Source organism: Ranitomeya variabilis, chromosome 2 (assembly GCF_051348905.1).
Source record: "Ranitomeya variabilis isolate aRanVar5 chromosome 2, aRanVar5.hap1, whole genome shotgun sequence".
Taxonomy (NCBI): Eukaryota; Metazoa; Chordata; class Amphibia; order Anura; family Dendrobatidae; genus Ranitomeya; species Ranitomeya variabilis.
In genome coordinates this window covers 624,794,064-624,820,583 of record NC_135233.1, presented here as the reverse complement: position 1 = coordinate 624,820,583, position 26,520 = coordinate 624,794,064, and the positions used below count along the sequence as shown (strand labels likewise).

The 26,520-nt window shown below is 49.5% G+C and overlaps 2 protein-coding genes across 2 annotated transcripts in view; both read right to left on the bottom strand.

Moving 5' to 3' along the window:
- CNGB1 (cyclic nucleotide gated channel subunit beta 1) overlaps positions 1 to 26,520 on the bottom strand; it is a 173,166-nt gene that overhangs the window by 121,902 nt on the left and 24,744 nt on the right. The gene's annotated exons all lie outside the window — the stretch shown is intronic.
- The window catches only part of ZNF319 (zinc finger protein 319), a 49,016-nt gene continuing 24,589 nt past the window's right edge, over positions 2,094 to 26,520 (bottom strand). The window contains exon 2 of the mRNA XM_077288980.1: positions 2,094 to 3,990. Within this exon, the coding sequence (XP_077145095.1) occupies positions 2,225 to 3,886 (1,662 nt within the window). The 5' untranslated portion in view covers positions 3,887 to 3,990 and the 3' untranslated portion in view covers positions 2,094 to 2,224. The remainder of the gene's footprint in view (positions 3,991 to 26,520) is intronic.

The following is a 26,520-nucleotide window of genomic DNA, read 5'->3' as shown; positions in this document are numbered from 1 at the left end:
CGTAATTCCCTTCAGAAGACTTAGGGTACGTTTTAGAGTAGGAGAATGAAACCAGTATTTTAACTATTTTACTCCGTAAAAAAGAACAGGCAGTGTTTATAAAAGATAAAGATGTTACAATATGAGACAAAGTAAAGTATGTACAAAGCAATTATAAAATAACATGGATTAAAACAGAAAGTAACACTAACATGTGCTCAGATCATTTCATGCAAAACCATGCTGGTAGGCAGAGCCAAATATCCCAATTCATGAGATAGTCTTTCTATAGTGAGATCCCAGGCAAAACTGAAGGCTGGGTGAAGTGCAGGAACTTATAACTGCAGCCTTGTGACATCACTAAAGAGCCTGGTTTCCCTGGACCCTCCCCTCTCCTCAGACTTACTAATTCTAACCACAATTCTTATAATTCTCATATCTTCGCTTGAGGACATGTCAGAATCCTAACACACCTCATTCATCTGGTATTAAAATTGGCTCTCTATTGAATCCAAACGTGATCTGGCTATTCAGCTTTGTTTAGGAGAAATCCATTTCCCAGGTTCTGTTGGAGTTAGACTCCAGCAGGAGGCCCCGTTGTGAAGCTCTATTAAATCACATTCTGAATATGCATCCATATTTCACCTACCATTGATGGGGCCCGAATTATGCCCTTTTTACTATCTCCCATATCTACAAAGGAAAGCACGTTTCTTGTGTGCAAAGCCAGCTCGGGGCTAATTAACATTCCGACGGGAGGGGGGAAGGAAAGGAGTGAAGGAGCTAGGGGGAAAAGTTTGTTGCCAGGGGAAGGGCAGCCTCAGTGCAGCTTTGAAGGTGTAGAAAGTTCTAGAAGGCATGTGAATTTAATAAGGCAAATCATTTGTCAGTTTTACATTATCGTCACAGGGGGAAAAGCATCTCCACATTGTCCTGAATGATGGGTGACGTTGGAGGTTTAGGTCTTGTGACTAAGCCCCCCTCTATGGATAAGAAGCCCCCACACATTGAGAGTGACCCCCTCCATGGATGAGAAGCCTCCACACATTGTGAGCGACCCCCTCCAGGGATGAGAAGCCTCCACACATTGTGAGTGATCCCCTCCATGGATCAGAAGCCCTGCACATTGTGAGTAATCCCCTCTATGGATGAGAAGCCTCCGCACATTGTGAGTGATCCCCTCCATGGATGAGAAGCCCCCACACATTGTGAGTGATCCCCTCCATGGATGAGAAGCCCACAAACATTCTGAGTGATCCCCTCTATGGATGAAACGCCTCCACATATTGTGAGTGACCCCCTCCATGGATGAGAAGCCCCCACACATTGTGAGCGATTGCTCTCCACAGATGTGAAGCTCTTACAAGAGTCATCTCAGGAGGCATTATTGACGGCAGACACAGGACTGATGACAGCATCACTTTCTCTTCTTGAAACAATCAGAGTGAAGGGTTTTTCATCAGAGAATGCAACTGCAGGAAGTGCAGAGGACGGGGGCAGTGTTTCCCTAAAATGAAGTCCTAGAAATTGTGATATTTTTGAGCTCAGTGTGCCGTGGGAAGGGCAGGAGTGTGGACATGGGGCAGTATTGTGGATAACAAGGGGCAGGAGTGTGGCCAGCAAGGGGCAGGAGTGTGGACAACAAGGGAAGGAGGTAGATTTGGTTGAGGGGATTTGGTGCAAGCAGATTTGGTGGAGGTAGATTTGGTGATGGGGGATTCGGTGCAGGTAGATTTGGTGTAGGGGGATTCGGTGCAGGTAGATTTGGTGGAGGGAAATTTGGTGCAGGTAGATTTGGTGGAGGGGGATTTGGTGCAGGTAGATTTGGTGATGGGAATTCGGTGCAGGTAGATTTGGTGGTGGGAATTCGGTGCAGGGGGATTCGGTGCAGGTAGATTTGGTGGAGGGGGATTCGGCGCAGGTAGATTTGGTGGAGGGGGATTCAGTGCAGGTACATTTCATGGAGGGGGATTCAGTGCAGGTGGAGGATTCTGTGCCGGTGGAGGATTCGATGCAGGTGGAGGAGGATTCGATGCAGGTTGATTTGGTGATGGGGATTCAGTGCAAGTGGAGACACTTATTTGCATAAGATTTCAGCAGACAACTCGTGCACCTACGGTATGATGGTGGACAGACATGACCCTCGCGGCCATGGCTTCCCCTGTACACATAGCTTTATTACTCGCTGGCACAGACATTAAAGGCTAGTGTGACGGCACCAATGTAGCGCTCACGGAGTGTTCGGTCAGGGCAGACAAGTGGCCACCTGGAAGGCACCGTCCGCCGTGTGTTGTGCGCTGTGATCCTGGAGCTGCGCCAGTTCATGGAAGCGCTCGCCGCACCACAGGCACTTGTAATGCTGCTCCCTATTGTGGACGCTCTGGTGTTTGTTCAGATGTTCCCGCTGCTTGAAGCTTTTGTCACAGGACGGGCACTTGTAGGGCTTCTCGCCCGTGTGCACTCGTCGATGTCTCTGCAGGTCAGAGGCGTATTTGAATCGCTTCTCACAGTCTGGACACTTGAGAGGTTTGTCTCTGGCGGGATCGCACCGATGCTGCACGAACTCTGAGGAGGAAAAGAATCGTCGCTCGCAAGCCGTGCACCTCAACGGCTTCTCCGTGCAGTGGGCGGACTGGTGCTTCTGCAGGGCGGAGGCGCGCTTGTAAGTCTTATGACACATGCTGCACTGGAAGGGCCGCTCTGCGCTGCTGTGGCCACACTTGTGTCGTAGCAAGTCCTGAGCCTGGTGGAAGCCCTGCTGGCATGCATTGCACTTGAAGATGCTCTCAGCCCCGTGCGGGCTGAAGGCCATGCTTTTATCACAGTAGCTGCAGTTGGTGGGCTCCTCAGCCTTGTGGGTGCGCCGATGCCTCATCAGGGCATACTGTTGCTTAAAGCTCATCTGACACAGATCACAATGGAAAGGACGTTCCTCGCTGTGCGTCCGCTCGTGCTGCCTGAGGTCCGACGGACGCCGGAATGTCTTCAGACATGCGGCACAGCGGAAGGGCCGCTCCCCGGCAGGTGTGCATGGGTGCTGCAGTAACTGTGACGATTCCTTGAAGCGCAGCTGGCATGTCTGGCATTGGAAGAGCTGCTCACTTGAGTGGGCATACATATGTCGCAGGAGGTGGGAGCGATGCTTGAAGCTTTTTTCACAGACGGTGCACTTGTAGGGGCGCTCCGAGCTGTGCGTGCGCTTGTGGTGCACCAGGTGCGAGGACTGGCTGAAGCTCTTCTCGCACAGCGTGCACTTGTACGGCTTCTCACCGGTGTGGACGCGCTCGTGGCGGGACAGCTCTGACAAGTGCTTAAAGGGCTTGTGACACAAGGTGCAGATGAAGGGTCTGTCACTGCAGGCTGTGGCTGGCACTGGAGGAAGGGCGCCGGGTAAGCAGGCTCTATCTGCCTCTGGAGGCTTAGATGTCTTCTCACAGACGGAGCATTTTAGCGAGCTGCCATTGTGGGCAGTATGGTGTTGTGCCAGGGAGGTCAGCAGAGAAAACCCCATTTTACAGACTCCACAGACAAAAGGCTTCTGCTCCACCTGCGTGCACTGGTGCTCCAGGAGGTCAGTGGCCTGGTGAAAGATCTTCAGACACTGGGTGCACTGGAAGGAGCGGTCCTGACTGGCGGAAGGCATGCACTGATGGTCCTGCGGGTTTGCCAGATTAGTCAGGTCGTGCCCACACAGCACACACTTGTGCAGAGGCTCAGCAGGGGGCAAAGGCGGATGAGGGATCCCAAGATCGGGCTGCACCAGAATGCCATAAACTGCACAGCCCAATGGGTTGTCTGAAGAGGCTGGGTTGGCGATAGGGTGCTCACCAAGTGCAATGGGGTGCTGCTGCTGTGGCGGCTGCAAGGAAGAAGGAGGCAACTGTGCAGGAGCCCAGCCCTCGGACATAATGGGGACCAGGTACACGGCGTCAACCCAAAAAGCCTCAGGGGTATGGTCAGCCAGTAGTCAGGCATCCGCCGCACAAGCTCACTGCATCTTCTGGGGGAAATCTGCAAGAAAAGAAGAAGTCTGAGCAGAAGCAGCAGAGAAGCCATCATTAAGTTATTACAGAACAAGAAAGAGACAATTTAAAATACATGATATTATGTATTATCCCAGGAGGAGGAGACCAAACTTTTCCCAGAAGGAGGAGGAGACCAAACATATCCCAGAAGGAGATCAAGCATATCCCAGGAGGAGGATACCATACATGATGTGTTATGGAACCCCTCAGCACCCAGAATATGTTGTGCAGTTATATGTATGTATAATAGGTTCCATGTGAGATGCATGTCCCTAATGCATCAGCCCACAGGCTGCGCCCCTGGGCAGAGGGGACAAGATATCCCCCTTCTGTCCTCTCCCACCTTTGTAATTCCCACAGTAAATATCGGCACGCTTCGGCCACCTGCGGCTATTGTAATGTATGTCTGGCCTGCCGCTTTTCAATGGGCCTGCCCTCTGTATCTGTGTGATATATTCTGTGTCCTGTGAGTAAAGTGTCAGACTGGAAATACGTGGAGAAGCCGTGATCTTTTATATGCGCCCACGTAACCAAGCAATTCCAGCCAGCATCCTCCATTCAGACTCCAGCCAAAGCAGAGTGGACCTCCTGAAACACGGGGTGGTACTGAAAGAGGTACTCCAGCATGTTAGACCCCGTTACACTGGTGGCAGACAGCGGGATGTGATACCCTGTCTACAGGAGGAAAGGAATGAATGGAAAGCAACTACCAGAAGTTAAAGAGGAGTACATTAAAAGATCTGGTGGAAGCCCGAGGGTTAATCGCCAGCAACAAAACAAAAGTGGATTTGATAGCAGCCATCATGGAACACGACAGTGCAGCGCCCCCAATGTGAACGTGGAGGAGACTGAATTCATTCCAAAGAGAGGTAAAGAACAGACTGGCGTTCTATGGCCCAAACCCTGCAGTAGAGATCATACGAGAGGTGATGGCTGATGTGCGTACTGATCTGAAGGAAAAGATGGCCGAGCGGACCAGGATAGAGCTAGCCAAGATGGAGATGGCAGAGCGGACCAAAGTGGAGCTGGCCAAGATGGAGATGGCAGAGCGGAGAGAGGAGAGTCAGCGAGCAGGGGGAGCTCTGGCCTCCGAACAGGTACCTTCAACAGTAAGCCACAAAAAGATCCAGTATAATGCCTTCCGACAGTTGGGGGAGGCAGAGGAAGACATTGATGGCTTTCTGCAGGACTTTGAGCGGCAGTGTGCCCTTCATCAAGTGAAGCTGGAGGAACGGGTTCAGATTCTGGCCAGCAAGCTGACAGGCCGGGCAGCGGACTCCTATCGTACCTGATGAGGACTGTGTGGACTATGAGCGGATCAAAGAAGTGATCTTGTCCCGGTATACGCTGACACAAGAGGCATACCGCCAAAAGTTCTGCGGACTTATAAAACGCATAACCGATACCCACGCTGAATGGGCCTGTAAATTACGGTGGTCACTGCTACAGTGGGTACAAGGGAGCCAAGCAACCACTAAGGAGGACGTCCTCCAGCTCTTCTTGTAAGAACGATTCTTTAATGGACTAACCCCCGAGACACAGGAATGGCTTCGGGACAGGCGGCCAACGACTCTTGAGGAGGCCGCTCGTCTGGCCGATGAACATCATGATGCCAGGAGGCCTCAGTTGACCGGATCAAAGATGGTCACTAGGGGTCCGCCCATGGACCTGGAGGCCCCCAAACCTCCGAAGATTGTAGGGGGACCAGCTAAAAACCCGGCCTACCACAGTCCCCCTGGGGCGCGATGCCACACCTGCCATCAGCGGGGCCACCTACAAAGACAATGTCCCAACCGGACTCAGCATACCCAGTGGCCAAAGGTGGGAACAGCTACCTTCAGCCAGGCTGCTGTACACTGCTACCAAGGCGAAGCTGACCCGGCATTGGGGGCTACAACTAACCAGGGGGTGGAAGAGATGGAGGACGTGCTGCATGAAGTAGACCCCGTGCAGGCAGCCTGGGCAGATAATCGACAACAGCATCGACAGGTCATGTTGGTTAATGGGAAACGTATGCAGGGACTAAGAGATTCCGGGGCAACTTTGACCCTGGTGAAGCTTCATCTCGTCCGGGACCAAAAGAAGACGGACCGGACAGTAGCAGTCCGTGTAGCAGGGGGAGCCATACATCGACTGCCCACTGCCAGGATTCACCTGAACTGGGGAGTCGGGGATGGCCTTGTTGAGGTCGGCTTGATGGAGGATTTACCTGCAGACGTCTTGCTGGGAAATCACTTGGGGCCCATGTTGTCTGCCTTCTCGGTTGCCCCTCTGGCTGAGACATATCCTGTGACCACCCGGAGACAAGCTCGAGCTGCGGAGGCGGAATCACACTCAGAAGAGACCCAGGTAAGACATCCCAGCCCTACACGTATTCCCATAGCCAGACACATTTCTTGGGCCACCCCAGCTGAATTTAAGAGGGAGTTACTTGAGGATCCTTCATTGGAGGGATATCCTGGGAAGGCACAGGAGGGGAGAGGGGTACTGGAAGGGGAAGTTTGTATGGAAGCAGGGACTCCTCTACCGGATCACAGAGCAGCACCACACAGGGACGAGCCCCACTATAAAACGACAGCTGGTAGTTCCCAAGAAGTATAGGCAGGAGTTACTGCGAATCTCTCATGACATACCTTTGGCCGGGCACTTCGGCGTCAGTCGCACCAGGCATCGTCTGACACAAAACTTCTTTTGGCCGGGGGTAACCTATGATGTTCGTCAGTACTGCCAGACCTGTGACAGTTGCCAGCGCATTGGCAAGAGGGGAGATCGATGCAAGGCCAAATTACGCCCCCTCCCCATTGTGGAGGAACCATTTAGCCGAGTAGCGGTCGATCTGATAGGGCCGTTAGCCAAACCCAGTCAGTCAGTGAAAAGGTATATATTGACAATGGTAGATTATGCCACACGGTATCCAGAGGCGGTTGCGTTACCTAACATACTGGCAGAGAGGGTGGCGGCTGCCCTGCTCCAGGTTTTCTCACGGGTTGGATTTCCCCGGGAGATTCTCTCGGACCAGGGTACCCAGTTTACAGCAGAGGTGACCAACCAACTGTGGAAGCTGTGCGGCCCCGTACCACCCGCAAACCAATGGGTTGTGTGAACGCTTTAATGGGACGTTAAAACAACTCATTGGGACTTTTACCAGGACCTGCAGGGACTGGGAGAAATTCTTGCAACACCTCCTGTTTGCCTATTGGGAGGTGCCCCAAGAATCCACGGGGTTCTCCCCGTTCAAACTGGTATACGGGAGGCGGGTAAGGGGACTCCTAGACTTAGTGCTAGAACACTGGGAAGGGGAGGGCATCATAGAAGGGGTACCTATTGTACCCTATGTGCTGGAATTCCGGGACCGCCTACAGGAGCTGACCCAGGCTGTACGTGGGAACATGCAGGTGGCCCAGCGGCGCCAGCGCGTATGGTACGATCGGAGGGCCAGAGAACGCACCTTGGAAATAGAACAGAAGGTCCTGGTGTTAGAGCCCACTAGGCAGAACAAGTTCCAAGCTGCATGGCAGGGGCCCTACCAGGTAGTGGGGAAAATAGCCGACACCACCTATAATGTCGCCGATTGTGACGACCCCAGGGTTATCCGCATGTTCCACGTGAATATGCTGAAGCCCTACCGGGAGCGCCCTGAAGAGGTAGTGGCCATCTGTGCACCTGAAGCAGAGTATTTAGCCGGACTTTCCTTGCCTGATGTCTTAGGGGAAGGGACTGTCTAAAACATGGGACCAGGTACACTTGGGTGAAGACCTAGGTCCCCGGGAGAGACAGCAGGCGGAGGCGTTGTTGAGGCAGCGGCAGAGGATGTTTTCGGGGAGACCAGGGTACACTCGCCTGGCACAACACAAGGTTGAGACCCAGGATCAGACCCCCCTGCGACAAACCCCCTTCCGCGTCCTTGAGTCTGTACGAGAAGGGATGCGACAAGAGATACAAGAGATGTTGCGTTTAGGGGTCATTGAAGAGTCAGATAGTCCCTGGGCATCCCCCGTAGTGTTAGTACCCAAGAAGGATGGGACTACACGGTTTTGTGTAGACTATCGTAAGCTCAATGAGAAAACGGTGACGGATGCGTATCCCATGCCGCGTGTGGATGAGTTGTTAGACCGGCTGGCGGGGGCAAAGTATTTGACCACCATCGATCTATGCAAAGGCTACTGGCAGATTCCCCTAAGCCCTGACGCTATTCCCAAGTCGGCATTTGTCACTCCGTTTGGCTTATTCCAGTTTCGAGTTATGCCATTTGTCACGATATTGTATGAAATGTAATATTTCGTAGCTTTGCTGTGGGCTAAACCTCCCCCCTTCTCTCTTTGCTTCTAAGTGTGTGTGAAGCTATTCTTCTCAATGCTCTGCCCTGCCCCCAAGCCAGGAAGGTTTATTGCGCTTGTAGCGGCACAAATCTCCCTCCAGCTGAAACTGGTCTGATATCCCTCTCAAGACATGCGGCTCTTCTGTTATAGTAAGATATTGGGCCACCGATTTGGGCTAGAAAAATAAGAAGTATATATAGCGAATCTCCATCGGCAGATCTATCAGCCACTGTAAGCCTGAGCCTCTAGTTCCAACAGGGACAGAGTACAGATTTCTCCGGAACCGGGCATCACAAAGAGCCCGAATTTAGTACCAATAGAAAGCCAATGGTAAAAGATGAATGAGGGGTGTGCTGGGATTCTGACATGTTCTGGAGCGGAGATACGAGCCTTATACAAATTTGTGTTAAATTTGGTAAGGCTGAGGAGGGAGGAGGGTCTGGGTAAACCAGCCCTGTTGGTGATGTCACGGGATGCAGTTTATAAGTTTCTGCCAGGCCCCCTGCAGTTAGTCTTACCTGAGGAGCCCTTACTGCTAGCCCTGATGAACTGGGACATATGGGAACTCCGCCCACTAGCCTGGTTGCCTGCAATGTCCTGAACACATGTAAGTTTTAATTTCTCATTTAACCCATTATTTTTATAATTACCTTGTACATATTTTCAATTGTCTCATATTGTAACATCTTTATATGCCTTTTTTATAAACACTGCCTTCTTTCGGAGTAAAATATTCAAATTACTAGTTTTCGTTCTTCCTGCTCTAAAACGTACCCCAAGTCTTCTGAAGGGAATTACGCTACTGTTTTGGGTTAGCTTCGGACCTGTTTAATCGAAACTGGTGGCAGCATACCATGTTCTGTGCCTTTGGGGAGTCGTTGTAGCGACGGCGGCGTAGTTAATTATTGTTCCTGCCTGAGTGGGAGTAGTTATATCGCCTCGCTGCAGCGTGCCCAATAGCCAGTACATAGCAGGCAGCCTTTCTGGCGACTAATTACCCTAGGTGCAGTACCTAATCTGACCTGAGGGTAAGGGGGGTGCCAGAGAGCTGAAAGTTCAAGCGGAACTTTAAAGCGGGACATACATAAATCCCTGCAGTTCGTGGTATATTGAAGAGCAGTGGGATAACTAAAAAAAGCCCCTGCTGTAAACTAAGAGGTCAATAGCCTTGTGTGTTTTCATCACATTGTTAGCAGTGGAGGGATAACTAAGATAAGCCCCCCTGCACATGTGATAGCCGTCTGTTGGCCTAAAGTCACCCCGATCCGTGACGTAGGGGTGACAGTCACGGTGTGAATCGTGACACCATTCGGGATGAAGAATGCCCCGGCGACCTTCCAGAGGCTGGCTGACCGGCTTCTGGATAGTCTCCAGGACTATGCTTGTGCCTACCTGGATGACATCGCCATCTACAGCGCGACATGGGAAGAGCATCTAAATCACCTAGAGACAGTATTGGACAGTATCCACAAGGCCGGAATCACCCTGAACCCAAACAAGTGTCACGTGGGCAAAGCAGAGGTTCAGTATTTAGGGCATTGGGTGGGAAGTGGGAAACAGCGACCAGAACAGCCAAGATTGAGGCCATAGCCAAATGGCCCACCCCACGCACTAAAACCCAGGTCATGGCGTTTCTAGGGACAGCGGGGTATTACAGGAAATTTGTTCCCAATTATAGCAGTGTAGCCAAGCCCCTCACTGATCTGACCCGTAAGAACCAACCCCGCCAGGTAACCTGGACCCCAGAGTGTGAGGAAGCCTTCCGCCAGCTAAAGGACGCCCTCACCAATACCCCTGTATTGGCCACACCCGATCCAACTAAACGTTTCCTTGTTAACACAGACGCTTCTATGTTTGGATTGGGGGCAGTACTGAGCCAAGTCGGGCCGGACGGCCAAGAACACCCAGTAGCTTACCTGAGTCGGAAACTACTGCCCCGTGAGGTAAGCTATGCGGCCATCGAGAAGGAGTGCCTGGCGGTAGTATGGGCACTCAAAAAGTTGCAACCATATTTGTATGGACGACAGTTTTCCCTCCTAACGGACCATAATCCCCTAGTCTGGCTTAATCGGGTCTCCGGAGACAACGCCAGATTACTGCGGTGGAGTTTAGCCCTACAACCTCTGGACTTTACCACCCACTACAGACCCGGCAAACAAAACGGTAACGCCGATGGACTAAGTCAACAAACGGAACTTGTACCAACCCCATAAACTTCGGTCATCCCCAGACCGATCCGTTAAGGATCAGACTGTATGCCGATCGCGTCGCTGAAAAGGGGAGCCGTGTTACGGAACCCCTCAGCACCCAGAATATGTTGTGCAGTTATATGTATGTATAATAGGTTCCATGTGAGATGCATGTCCCTAATGCATCAGCACACAGGCTGCGCCCCTGGGCAGAGGGGACAAGATATCCCCCTTCTGACCTCCCCCACCTTTGTAATTCCCACAGTAAATATCGGCAGGCTCCGGCCACCTGCGGCTATTGTAATGTATGTCTGGCCTGCCGCTTTTCAATTGGCCTGCCCTCTGTATCTGTGTGAGATATACTGTGTCCTGTGAGTAAAGTGGTGACACACTGGAAATAAGTGGAGAAGCAGTGATCTTTTATATGCGCCCATGTAACCAAGGAATTCCAGCCAGCGTCCTTCATTCAGACTCCAGCCAAAGCAGAGTGGACCTCCTGAAACACGGGGTGGTACTCAAAGAGGTACTCCAGCACGGTAGACCCCGTTACACCAATATATATATACCGCCCCGTGTAATACTCCCCTGTATACCGCTATATATATACCGCCCTGTGTAATGCCCCCTTGTATACCGCTATATGTATTGCCCCGTGTAATGCTCCCTGAATACCGCTATATATACCGTCCCGTGTAATACTCCCCTGTATACCGCTATATATATATACCACCCCGTGTAATGCTCCCTGTATACCGCTATACAGGTAGTCCTCGACTTACGTCGTTGATCCGTTCTTACACGGCGTCGTAAACCGAATTTCGATGTAAGTCGGACCATACATTCATACAGTACTGTACCATAATAACAGTACAGTACTGCAAACACTTAGCCTATCCAAACACCTATCCTAACACAGTACCCTACATAATTAGGGTGTTATGGCGTGCAGGAGACTCGTTTTCCTCGTGTAACCGGGTACAGTGTACAGTACTGGACTCTATTGCATGTAGTTCGACTTACGACGCAAACCGTGTAAGTCGGAACGAGGCTTTGTATAAAGCGTTGTAACCACGAAACGATGTAACTCGAGACCGTTGTAACCCGAGGACTAACTATATATACCGCCCCGTGTAATGCTCCCCTGTATACCACTATATATATCTCCCCGTGTAATGCTCCCCTGTATACTGCTATATATATACCGCCCCGTGTAATGCTCCTTGTATACCGCTATATATATATATATATATATATATATATATATATATATATATATATATATATATATATATATATATATATATATATATATATATATATATATATATATCTATATCTATATATATATATATATATTTATTACACACACCGCCCAGTGTAATGCTCCCTGTATACTGCTATACAGTTAGGTCCATATATATTTGGACAGAGACAACATTTTTCCAATTTTGGTTATAAACATTACCACAATGAATTTTAAACAAAACAATTCAGATGCAGTTGAAGTTCAGACTTTCAGCTTTCATTTGAGGGTATCCACATTAAAATTGGATGAAGAGTTTAGGAGTTTCAACTCCTTAACATGTGCCACCCTGTTTTTAAAGGGACCAAAAGTAATTGGACAGATTCAATAATTTTAAATAAAATGTTCATTTCTAGTACTTGGTTGAAAACCCTCTGTTGGCAATGACTGCCTGAAGTCTTGAACTCATGGACATCACCAGACGCTGTGTTTCCTCCTTTTTGATGCTCTGCCAGGCCTTCACTGCGGTGGTTTTCAGTTGATGTTTGTTTGTGGGCCTTTCTGTCTGAAGTTTAGTCTTTAACAAGTGAAATGCATGCTCAATTGGGTTGAGATCAGGTGACTGACTTGGCCATTCAAGAATATTCCACTTCTTTGATTTAATAAACTCCTGGGTTGCTTTGGCTTTATGTTTTGGGTCATTGTCCATCTGTAGTATGAAACGACGACCAATCAGTTTGGCTGCATTTGGCTGGATCTGAGCACACAGTATGTCTCGGAATACCTCAAAATTCATTCGGCTGCTTCTGTCCTGTGTCACATCATCAATAAACACTAGTGACCCAGTGCCACTGGCAGCCATGCATGCCCAAGCCATCACACTGCCTCCGCCGTGTTTTACAGATGATGTGGTATGCTTTGGGTCATGAGCTGTACCACGCCTTTGCCATGCTTTTCTCTTTCCATCATTCTGGTAGAGGTTGATCTTGGTTTCATCTGTCCAAAGAATGTTCTTCCAGAACTGTGCTGGCTTTTTTATATGTTTTTTAGCAAAGTTCAGTCTAGCCTTTTTATTCTTGATGCTTATGAGTGGCTTGCACCGTGCAGTGAACCCTCTGTATTTACTTTCATGCAGTCTTCTCTTTATGGTAGATTTGGATATTGATACGCCTACCTCCTGGAGGGTGTTGTTCACTTGGTTGGCTGTTGTGAATGGATTTCTCCTCACCATGGAGATTATTCTGCGATCATCCACCACTGTTGTCTTCCGTGGGCGCCCAGGTCTTTTTGCATTGATGAGTTCACCAGTGCTTTCTTTCTTTCTCAGGATGTACCAAACTGTAGATTTTGCCACTCCTAATATTGTAGCAATTTCTCGGATGGGTTTTTTCTGTTTTCGCAGCTTAAGGATGGCCTTTTTCACCTTCATGGAGAGCACTTTTGACCGCATGTTTACTTCACAGCAAAACCTTCCAAATGCAAACACCACACCTCAAATCAACTCCAGGCCCTTTATCTGCTTAATTGAGAATGACATAATGAAGGGATTGCCCACAACTGCCCATGAAATAGCCTTGGAGTCAATTGTCCAATTACTTTTGGTCCCTTTAAAAACAGGGTGGCACATGTTAAGGAGTTGAAACTCCTAAACCCTTCATCCGATTTTAATGTGGATACCCTCAAATGAAAGCTGAAAGTCTGAACTTCAACTGCATCTGAATTGTTTTGTTTAAAATTCATTGTGGTAATGTCTGTAACCAAAATTAGAAAAATGTTGTCTCTGTCCAAATATATATGGCGTGAGAAAAGTTCATCAGGCGGCACAGTCCTGGCATAGGCTGTTGGCGGCCAATTTCCCCCTGTGTGCAGGTGCTATCGCAGCGGCTGTAATAGCCTCGCTGAATGAATATCCGGGTGCTCCTCCAGAAAAAACGTCTGTGTATAGTAATCCAATAGCCAAAAGAATAGAGGGCACTCACCAGTCTTCAGAGTTCAGTCTTTATTAGCAGCTTGTTACAATAAAATTCATGGTCGGGATTGCCGGAGCCGAAGCTCGTGTGAGCAGGGGAGAACGGGGACGACGGCCGTTTCGCGCTATGCTCGCGCTTCTACGGGTGACCCGTAGAAGCGCGAGCATAGCGCGAAACGGCCGTCGTCCCCGTTCTCCCCTGCTCACACGAGCTTCGGCTCCGGCAATCCCGACCATGAATTTTATTGTAACAAGCTGCTAATAAAGACTGAACTCTGAAGACTGGTGAGTGCCCTCTATTCTTTTGGCTATTGGATCCAAATATATATGGACCTAACTGTATATACCGCTATATATATATACACCGTCCCGTGTGATGCTCCCTGTATACTGCTATATATTTACCGCCCCGTGTAATACTCCCCTGTATACCGCTATATATACCGCCCCGTGTAATGCCCCCTGTATACTGCTATATATATATATATATATATACCGCCCCGTGTAATGCCCCCCTGTATACCGCTATATATATACATACATATATATATATATATATATATATATATATACACACACACACACACACACACACACACACACACACCGCCCCGTGTAATGCTCCCTGTTTACTGCTATATATACACAAAGAGAAGCCGCCCATTATCAGGCCCTGGGCAAAGTTCTCATCTTTGGAGACCTCAATGCAAGAACGGGGAGAGAGAGAGACTTCCTGACCATGGAAGGAAACATCTACATACTTGGAGCAGAGAATGACGGCCAAGACCCTGTACACACTGAGAGAAACAGCTATGAGAGTACAGTCAACAAAAGTGGCAGAAAGCTCCTGAACGTATGTAGAAGTTTAGGACTTCATATCCTTAATGGACGAAGCAAGGGTGACTCCTTAGGAAGGTATACACTAAACTCCCATGTAGGGAGGAGTGTAGTAGATTACGCCATTACAGATCTGAACCTGGCAGATGTCAGCGCCCTCATAGTCACCCCACAAACGCACCTGTCAGACCACAGCCAACTTCTTCTGTACATGAAATCTACAGAGAAACCATCCACTCAGAAGCCACAGCAGAGCAGCCTCCTCACCCGGCCTCCATCCTATAAATGGTCCAAAATGTTGGCACTAAAGTATAAAGAAGCTTCCAGCAGACCTGAAATACAGTGGATGCTCTACCACTTCTACAACCTCGAGTACAAGCCAAACCCAGAGGGAGTGAGCCAAGCCGCAAAGGACCTCAACAATATATTCTACGCAATAGCCAGACTGTCCGACCTTAAAAAAGTCGACCACAAGAGACCAAAAGAAACACAGGTCAATGGCTGGTTTGAAAAAGAATGTAAAGCTGTACGGAAGACCCGGAGAACAGCCTCCAACAAGAAACACAGAGACCCCAACCACCTGGGTCTGAGGGAAGCCTATGACTCCATACAAAGGCAGTACAAAACCATCCTCAGGAGGAAGAAGCAGAGTTACATCTCTACCAAGCTTAACCAACTCCAAGACGCCCTCCAAGACAACTCCTTCTGGGAACTATGGAACTACATGGGCACCAAAGACAAGAAAAACAACACCCATATCCAAAATGGCAACCTCTGGCTCCAATACTTAAGAGACCTCTATAAAGACATTTCAAAGGAAGAACTAAGCCAAGAACAGGAAAACATAATGGCGAAACTAAAAGCAATGGAGGAAAAAATCAAAAACTTCCAAAACCCGGTGGATACACCTATAACACTACAGGAAGTAGCCGAGAGACTCTCCTTCATAAGATGTAGAAAAGCCGGTGGCCTGGATGGAATCCTACCAGAAATGCTGAAGTACAGCCCACCAGAAATACAGGCTGCAATGGTTAAACTCTTCAATATTGTGCTGAGTGCCGGCTACTTCCCTCGTACCTTGAACTAAGGCCTCATCACACCCATCCACAAGAGTGGGGACAGGTATGACCCAGCCAACTACAGAGGCATATGTGTCAGCAGCAACCTGGGAAAACTGTTCAACAGTATCCTGAACAAGAGGATCCTCACCGAGCACAACGTCCTCAGCAAGAGCCAAGCAGGGTTCATGCCGAACCACCGCACCACTGACCACATCTACACTCTGCACAGCCTCATTCAGAGACACGTCTAAAATACAAAGAATGGGAATATATACGCCTGCTTTGTGGACTTTAAAAAGGCCTTTGATTCATTGTGGCACCCGGGCTTATTCCTGAAACTGCTTGAGAGCGGAATAGGAGGAAAGACCTACGATGTCATCCAAAGCTCCTACACCGAGAACCGCTGCAGCGTGAGTGTGAACGGCAGAAGAACGGCTTATTTCCAGCTGAGCCGCGGGGTCAGACAAGACTGCAGCCCAAGTCCAACGCTCTTCGTCATTTACATCAACGAGCTGGCTACCGCCCTGGAATCCTCCTCAGCACCAGGTCTCACCCTCCACGACGCTCAGGTGAAATTCCTGCTGTATGCAGATGACCTGCTGCTGCTGTCACCAACCGAGAAAGGCCTCCAGGACAACCTGAAAATCCTAGAGAAATACACCATGGTGTTCCAGAGGAGAAAGAGAAGATCAGACCAGAACCCATCATTTGTCCTCAACAACTGCGACCTCACAGGAACAGACAAATATACCTACCTGGGCCTAGAGATTCACCGGTCAGGGAGCTTCAAACAAGCCATAGAGACTCTGAAAGACAAGGCCTGCAAAACCTTCTATGCCATCCAAAGGAAACTCTACCATCTGAAGCCACCAGTGAGGGTCTGGCTAAAAATCTTCGACTCCATCATCGCCCCAATCCTCCTGTATGGCAGCGAAGTCTGGGGTCCTCACACCTACCCAGACTGGTCAAGGTGGGATTCCAGTCCAACAGAAATATTCCACCTGGAATTCTGCAAGCACCTTCTCCAGGTCCATCGGAGCACCTCCAACAGTGCTTGTCGGGCCGAGCTGGGCAGATTCCCTCTGCACCTAACAGTTCTAAAGAGGGCACTGTCATTCCGGGCTCACCTGCATAGGAGCAATCCAAGCTCCCATCACCATAAAGCTCTGATACATGTAGGTGAAACAGAAAAACCAGAACCCTCGGAACAGCCCAGCCAAATCCAACCGGACCAGAACACCAATCACAACAACCTGACAAAAGCCGGAATCAGGAAGATGGCAGACGAAAGCCAGGAGAGGTATGTCAGTGACTGGAAGAATATCATCAGCTCACAGAAACTGATCATGTACCGGAGCCTACAGAGAGACTACAGACTGGCCCCATATCTGGAGAAACTCCCGGACCCCAGAGATCGCAAGATCCTGAGCAGACATAGACCCAGTGCCCACAGTCTGGCCATCGAATGTGGCCGACACAGGCAGAACTACAAGCCCAGGGAGGAAAGACTGTGACAACACTGATCAGGAGGCCATAGAGGACGAAACCCACTTCCTGCTACACTGCTCCAAATACTCAGCAGTGAGGGACACTCACTTCAGGAGACTCTCACATCTCTTCCCGGACTTCATCACCATGAAGGAGGAAGAGAAGACATATATCCTGCTGGGAGAAGAAGAGAGCAGTGGAGATAGCAGCGCGGTATGTGAGCGAATGTCAGACTGCGAGAAAGAGAACTATGATGCCATGGACTATAGCCCCCACCCTGGATCTGCCCCCATCCGCCTCCCCTATGCCATGGACTATAGCCCCCACCCTGGATCTGCCCCCATCCACCTCCCCTATGCCATGGACTATAGCCCCTACCCTGGATCTGCCCCCATCCACCTCCCCTACAGCTCCTACCCAACATCCCGACAGTCCCTATCCCTATTACCTTTATACACTTGCTTTGGCAAAACTTTTGTGTATTTGGTCCCGCCAATAAAGCTTCTTTGAATATATATTATATATATATATATATATATATATATATATATATATATATATATATATATACATACACACACACACACACACACACCTGTATACCGCTATATATATATATATATATACCGCCCCGTGTAATGCTCCCTGTATACTGATATATATATATATATATATATATACACACACACATACACACACACACACTAGATTGTGGCCCGATTCTAACGCATCGGGTATTCTAGAATATGCATGTCCCCGTAGTATATGGACAATGATGATTCCGACTGTGCCCGTCGCTGATTGGTCGAGGCAACCTTTTTGACATCATCGTCGCCATGGCAACCATTATGACATCTACGTCGATACTGTGCCCGTCGCTGATTGGTCGAGGCGAATTCGCGGCAGACTGTGCCCGTCGCTGATTGGTCGAGGCAACCTTTATGACATCATCGTCGCCATGCTGTGCCCGTTGCTGATTGGTCGAGACCGCCAGGCCTCGACCAATCAGAGACGCGGGATTTCCAGGACAGACAGACAGAGACAGAAAAACCCTTAGACAATTATATATATATATATATATAGATATACCGCCCCGTGTAATGCTTCCCTGTATACCGCTATATATATACCGCCCTGTGTAATGCTCCCTGTATACTGATATATATATACCGCCCCGTTTAATGCTCCCCTGTATACCGCTATATATATACCACCCCGTTTAATGCTCCCCTGTATACCACTATATATATACCGCCCCGTGTAATGCTCCATGTATACTGATATATATATATATATATATATATATATATATATATATATACACATACACATACACTGTATATATATATACATACACACACACACACACACCGCCCCGTATGATCCCCTGTATACTACTATATATATACCGTATTTTCCGGCGTATAAGACGACTTTTTAACCCCCGAAAATCTTCTTAAAAGTCGGGGGTCGTCTTATACGCCGGGAATCGTCGTGTACGCCGGTGTATATGGTGGGTGGGGAGGGGGAGTGATCCTGATGACGAGGGGGCGTCTCACAGGAAAGTGAGTAATCCCCATTACCTTATCCTAGCGGTGCAGCGTGGGGGTGTCAGTGCTGGGAGCGGCGGCGGCTGCTGTGTTCTGGTGCGGCGGCTCCTCTTCTGTGTGGGGCCTCTGTGCTGTGAGGTGGCGGCGGCAGCGGCGTATCTTTATCCAGTTGGGGCTCCTCCGGCATCTCCTTAGCCCTGGAGGCCCCGCCGCAACTCCATCGGTGCAATGTGGTGGCCTCCGGGAAAATGGCCGCTGCTCAGATTCAGATCTCGTGTCCCGAGATTTCGGGACGAGATCTGAATCTGAGCAGCGGCCATTTTCCCGGAGGCCACCGCATCGCACCTATTGAGCTGCCTCCGGGAAAATGGCCGCTGCATTGCACCGATGGAGTTGCGGCGGGGCCTCCAGGGCTAAGGAGATGCCGGAGGAGCCCCAACTGGATAAAGATATGCCGCCGCCACCGCCACCTCACAGCACAGAGGCCCCACACAGAAGAGGAGCCGCCGCACCAGAGCACAGCAGCCGCCGCCGCCACTCCCAGCACTGAGACCCCCACGCTGCACCGCTACGATAAGGTAATGGGGGATACTCACTTTCCTGTGAGACGCCCCCTCGGCATCAGGATCACTCCCCCCCCCCCCAAAAGGCACATATTCACCGGCCCTATAAGACGACATAGGGTGTATAAGAAGACCCCCGACTTTTAAGAAGATTTTATATTTTAACTGGTAAAGTTGGGGGGTCGTCTTATACGCCCAGTCGTCTTATACGCCGGAAAATACGGTATATATATATATATATATATATATATATATATATATATATATAATAGAAAAAATAGGAACAGCACAAATCCTTTACTTATCTTCGGGTGCAAGGCCCAGGCAACCCGTCCCTTGGTTGCTTTCAGTCCATATAAGTCACAAAAATAGGCAGCACTCCATATTCTCAAGATAATCTGCAGGTCTTTATTGAGCCCACATCTCGTGCAACGTTTCAGCTCTCAACTGAGCCTTTCTCAAGCCTTGAGAAAGGCTCAGTTGAGAGCTGAAACGTTGCACGAGATGTGGGCTCAATAAAGACCTGCAGATTATCTTGAGAATATGGAGTGCTGCCTATTTTTGTGACATATATATATATATATATATATATATATACATACACATACACCGCCCCGTGTAATGCTCCCTGTATGCTGCTGTATACTGCCCCGTGTAATGCTCCCTGTATACCGCTATATATATATACCGCCCCGTGTACTGCTCCCTGTATACTGCTATACACTGTGTTCCAAATTATTATGCACATTGGATTTAAGTGTGATAAAGATTTAATTGTTTGGTTTTTCAAATAAACTCGTGGATGGTATTGTGTCTCAGGGCTCAATGGATGACTGAAATCAATCTTAAACACATGGGATAATTAGTTTTCCAGGTGATTCTAATTAAAGGAAAGCTAATTAAAAATGATGTTCCACATTATTAAGCAGGTCACAGTTTTCAAGTAACATGGGAAAGAAAAAGGATCTCTCTGCTGCTGAAAAGCATCAAATAGTGCAATGCCTTGGTGAAGGGATGAAAACATTAGAACTTTCCCGAAAACTTAAGCGTGATCATCGTACTGTTAAGAGATTTGTGGCTGTATCCGAGCACAGATGTGTTTGTGCTGATAAAGGCATAATGAGGAAGATTTCTGCCAGGCAAGTTCATCGGATTAAGAGAGCAGCTGCTAAAAAGCCCTTACAAAGCAGCAAACAGATATTTGAAGCCGCTGGTGCCTCTGGAGTCCCTCGAACCTCAAGGTGTAGGCTCCATCAAAGGCTTGCTGTGGTGCATAAACCTACTATTTGGCCACCCTTAAACAGTGTTCACAAGCAGAAATGGTTGTATTGGGCCCACACATACACGAAGACTAATTTCCAAACATTCTTGTTTACTGATAAGTGTTGAGCAACCCTGGATGGTCCAAATGGATGGAGTAGTGGATGGTTGGTGTATGGCCACCATGTCCCAACAAGGCTGCAACAACAGCAATGAGGTGGAGGAGTCATGTTTTGGGTCGGAATCATGGAGAAACTGGTAGGGCCCTTTAAGGTTCCTGAAGGTGTGAAAATGACCTCTGCAAAGTATATAGAGTTTCTGACTGACAACTTTCCTCCATGGTATAAAAAGCAGAAATGTGCCTTCATGAGCAAAATCATCTACATACATGACAATGCACCATCTCATGCTGCAAAGAAAACCTCTGAGTCATTGGCTGCTATGGGCATAAAAGGAGATAAACTCATGGTGTGGCCACCATCTTCCCCTGACCACAACCCTATAGAGAACCTTTGGAGTATCATCAAGCAAAAGATCTATGAGGGTGGGAGGCAGTTCACATCAAAACAGCAGCTCTGGGAGGCTATTCTGACTTCATGCAAAGAAATACAAGCAGAAACTCTCCAAAAACTCACAAGTTCAATGGATGCAGGAATTGTGAAGGTGATCTCAAAGAAGGGTTCCTATGGTAACATGTAACTTGGCCTGTTAGGATGTTTTGGAGTTAAATAGCTTTTTGTTCAGTGAATGTGACCTCCTAATGCTGCAAATGCCACAAATGAGCATTTTCAGTTCTTTAAAACATATCAAATGTTTAGAAATTCTACTGTGCCTAATAATTTGGAACAGTGCATTTTAAGTTTTTATTCATTTTGGAGATTATACTGTTATCATTGGGAGGTTTCTTCAATAAAATTCGATGTATACTCTAACGGGTGATTACTTTTATTAGACTGACTGTCATTTGCACCAACCATTTAGGAAAATCAGAGAAAAATATCATTTGCATAATAATTTGGAACATCTATATATAAGAGGCATCGTGATTACTCGCTAATCCCGCCCCCTGCACAGTAGCTCCGCCCCCCCACATCACCACACACAATCCCACCCCCACATTACCACACACAATCCCGCCCCCAACACATCACCACACATAATCCCGCCCCCACATTACCACACAATCCCGCCCCCCCACCACATCACCACACACAATCCCGCCCCCACCACATTACCACACACAATCCCGCCCCCCCACCACATCACGACACACAATCCCGCCCCCACAATACCACACACAATCCCGCCCCCAACACATCACCACATAATCCCGCCCCCACATTACCACACAATCCCGCCCCCCCACCACATCACCACACACAATCCCGCCCCCCCACCACACATAATCTCGCCCCTCCACCACACATAATCTCGCCCCCAACATTACCACATAATCCCGCCCCCCCCACGACATTACCACACATAATCCCTCCCCCCACATTACCACACAATCTCGCCCCCCCACCACATTACCACACATAATCCCGCCCCCCACCACATTACCACACAATCTCACCCCCCACCACATTACCACACATAATCCCGCCCCCCACCACATTACCACACATAATCCCGCCCCCCACCACATTGCCACACATAATCCCGCCCCCCCCACCATCACACATAATCCCCCACATCACCACACATAATCCCACCCCCGCACAGTAGCTCCGCCCCCACCCCATCACCACACAATCCCGCCCCCCACCACATTACCACACATAATCCCGCCTCCCACATTACCACACATAATCCCGCCCCACCACATTACCACACATAATCCCGCCCCCCACCACATCACCACACATAATCTCGCCCCCCACATTACCACACATAATCCCGCCCCCGACATTACCACACATAATCCCGCCCCCCACCACATTGCCACACAATCCCGCCCCCCCACCATCACACATAATCCCCCCACCACATCACCACACAATCCCGCCCCCGCACAGTAGCTCCGCCCCCACCCCATCACCACACAATCCCGCCCCCCACCAAATTACCACAAATAATCCCGCCTCCCACATTACCACACATAATCCCGCCCCCCCACCACATTACCACACATAATCCCGCCCCCACCACATATAATCCCGCCCCATTACCACACAATCCCGCCCACCACATTACCACACATAATCCCACCCCCACCACATATGAATCCCGCCCCATTACCACACAATCCCGCCCACCACCATTTTCACACATAATCCCGCGCCCCACATCACCACACACAATCCCGCCCCCCACCACATCACAACACATAATCCCGCCCCACCACATCTCCATACATAATCCCGCCCCCCACATTACCACACACAATCCCGCCCCCCACCACATTACCACACATAATCCTGCCCCCCACATTACCACACACAATCCGCACCACATCACCACACAATCCTGCCCCCCACATCACCACACATAATCCCGCCCCTACACCCCATTACCACACATAATCCCGCCTCCCCACCACATCACCAGACATAATCCCGACCCCCACCACATTACCACACATAATCCCGCCCCCACCACAATACCACACACAATCCCGCCCCCAACACATCACCACACATAATCCCGCCCCCACATTACCACACAATCCCGCCCCCCCACATCACCACACACAATCCCGCCCCCCCACCACACATAATCTCGCCCCTCCACCACACATAATCTCGCCCCCAACATTACCACATAATCCCGCCCCCCCACGACATTATCACACATAATCCCTCCCCCCACATTACCACACAATCTCGCCCCCCCACCACATTACCACACATAATCCCGCCCCCCACCACATTACCACACAATCTCACCCCCCCACCACATTACCACACATAATCCCGCCCCCCACCACATTGCCACACATAATCCCGCCCCCCCACCATCACACATAATCCCCCACCACATCACCACACATAATCCCACCCCCGCACAGTAGCTCCGCCCCCACCCCATCACCACACAATCCCGCCCCCCACATTACCACACATAATCCCGCCTCCCACATTACCACACATAATCCCGCCCCACCACATTACCACACATAATCCCGCCCCCCACCACACATAATCTCGCCCCCCACATTACCACACATAATCCCGCCCCCCACGACATTACCACACATAATCCCGCCCCCCACCACATTGCCACACAATCCCGCCCCCCCCACCATCACACATAATCCCCCATCACCACACAATCCCGCCCCCCGCACAGTAGCTCCGCCCCCACCCCATCACCACACAATCCCGCCCCCCACCAAATTACCACAAATAATCCCGCCTCCCACATTACCACACATAATCCCGCCCCCCCACCACATTACCACACATAATCCCGCCCCCCACCACATATAATCCCGCCCCATTACCACACAATCCCGCCCACCACATTACCACACATAATCCCGCCCAACCACATTTTTACACATAATCCCGACCCCCACATCACCACACATAATCCCGCTCCCCCACATCACCACACATAATCCAGCCCCCCACCACATTACCACACATAATCCCGCCCCCCACCACATTACCACACATAATCCCGCCCCCCACCACATTACCACACATAATCCCGCCCCCCACCACATTACCACACATAATCCCGCCCCCCACCACATTACCACACATAATCCCGCCCCCCACATTACCACACATAATCTCGCCCCCCACCATCACACATAATCCCGCCCCCCACCACATTACCACACATAATTCCACCCCAACATTACCACACATAATCCCGCCCCCCCACATTACCACACAATCCCGCCCCCCCACCATCACACATAATCCCCCCCACCACACATAATCCCACCTCCACCACATATGAATCCCGCCCTATTACCACACAATCCCGCCCACCACCATTTTCACACATAATCCCGCGCCCCACATCACCACACACAATCCCGCCCACCACATCACCACACACAATCCCGCCCCCCACCACATCACAACACATAATCCCGCCCCACATCTCCATACATAATCCCGCCCCCCACATTACCACACATAATCCCGCCCCCCACCACATTACCACACATAATCCTGCCCCCCACCACATTACCACACACAATCCGCACCACATCACCACACAATCCTGCCCCCCACCACATCACCACACATAATCCCGCCCCTACACCCCATTACCACATAATCCCGCCCCCCAACACATTACCACACGTAATCCCGACCCCCACCACATTACCACACATAATCCCGCCCCCACCACAATACCACACACAATCCCGACCCCCACCACATCACCACACATAATCCCTCCCTCCACCACATTACCACACATAATCCCGCCCCCCCACATTACCACACATAATCCGGCCCCCTCACCACATCACCACACATAATCCCGCCCCCCCACCACATCACCACATATAATCCCGCCCCACCACCACATTACTACAGATAATCCTGCCCCCACCACATCACCACACATAATCCCGCCCCCCACCACATTACCACACACAATCCCGCCCCCCACCACATCACCAGACATAATCCCGACCCCCACCACATTACCACACATAATCCCGCCCCCACCACATTACCACAATTATTGTTATTAACTTCATTTTAAGTTAATTTACCACCTGCGTAAGCGCTATTGAATGTTGTCATTATTTACTTTAGTTTAATCACCAGCAGTGTTAATTAGATAGCAATCAGCTTGCCGAGCGTTAGCTGGCTGGAAACAGCTAGTAGTGTATAATATTGTAATATATATATATATATATATATATATATATATATATATATATATTACATATATTTTTTTTACACTGCCCCGTGTAATGCCCCCCTGTATATCGCTATATATACCGCCCAGGTGTAATGCCCCCTGTATACCGCTATATATACCGCCCCGTGTCAGGGCCCGAGAACACGTAAGGGATATCATAGCTGCAAAGGATGCTATCGATGTCTCGGAATTAAAGACCATTCCGAGACATTTTAGATTGCACCATGATTGTAACCCGGATGCTTTAAAAATATGGGGAATTGATCGAGTCCATTCTGGCATTAGGGGGGGTAACCTGAAACGCATGTTAGCTCAACTTGAGTGCCGCTGGATAGTTACATTGGGGACCATGACTCCACACGGCCTCAATGAGAAACTGTCCTTTGTTCCTTTTTTGTAGGGGCGCTGGGTTAATGGGTGTTTTTCTCTTTTTATGGTCCTTTTGATTTTATTTGCATGTTCGTGGTTTTATTTGTATTATTCATTTATATTCCTTTTTTTAGTTTGCTACTACTTCACAAATTTATTGAGGTTCGTACTGGCTTAACAGTGCCTGGGAAGGAGGAGGACTGATGCAGGCTGAAGCGTTAAATGAATATCACAGGAGTTATAACATCATCAGAGCACTATAGTGGCTGGATCCATTAAGACGTGCTGACTCAGCATTATTGCCATCCATGCGACCACAGATGATTGTTGCATATATTACCATTGTGGGGTTATTGTATAACTCTGTTTTGATGTACCTGTTCATATAATTATGCCCTTGCTTGTCCGGTTCCCCTTTCGGCGCTTGCCAGTACCTTTATCCCTGTTCTAAAATGGCCGCGGTGGCGGTGCGCATGCGCGGTGGACTTCCGGCCTGGTCGCGCTCCTAAAGGCATCTTTGATGACGGCGCGCAGAATAATGTCGTCATGGGAATTTTTCCCTTTCTGTGCGCCGCCAAGATGGCCAGAGGGAGCGTGTCACTGGCGGTTGGACCCACCCCCATGCGCCGCATTAACCGGGACCATAATTAAATACACCTGGGACAGAGTGTTATAAAACCCGTTCCGCCTCACTTTCCACACGGCCCCCCGAGGAAGCTCACCACGCGAAACGCGCGTCGGGGCTCATTTCATGGACACACACAGCATCAAACCTTCCATGGGTAAGCAGTTCACATGGCGGTTCTGACAGTATGCACTTTATGGGCAT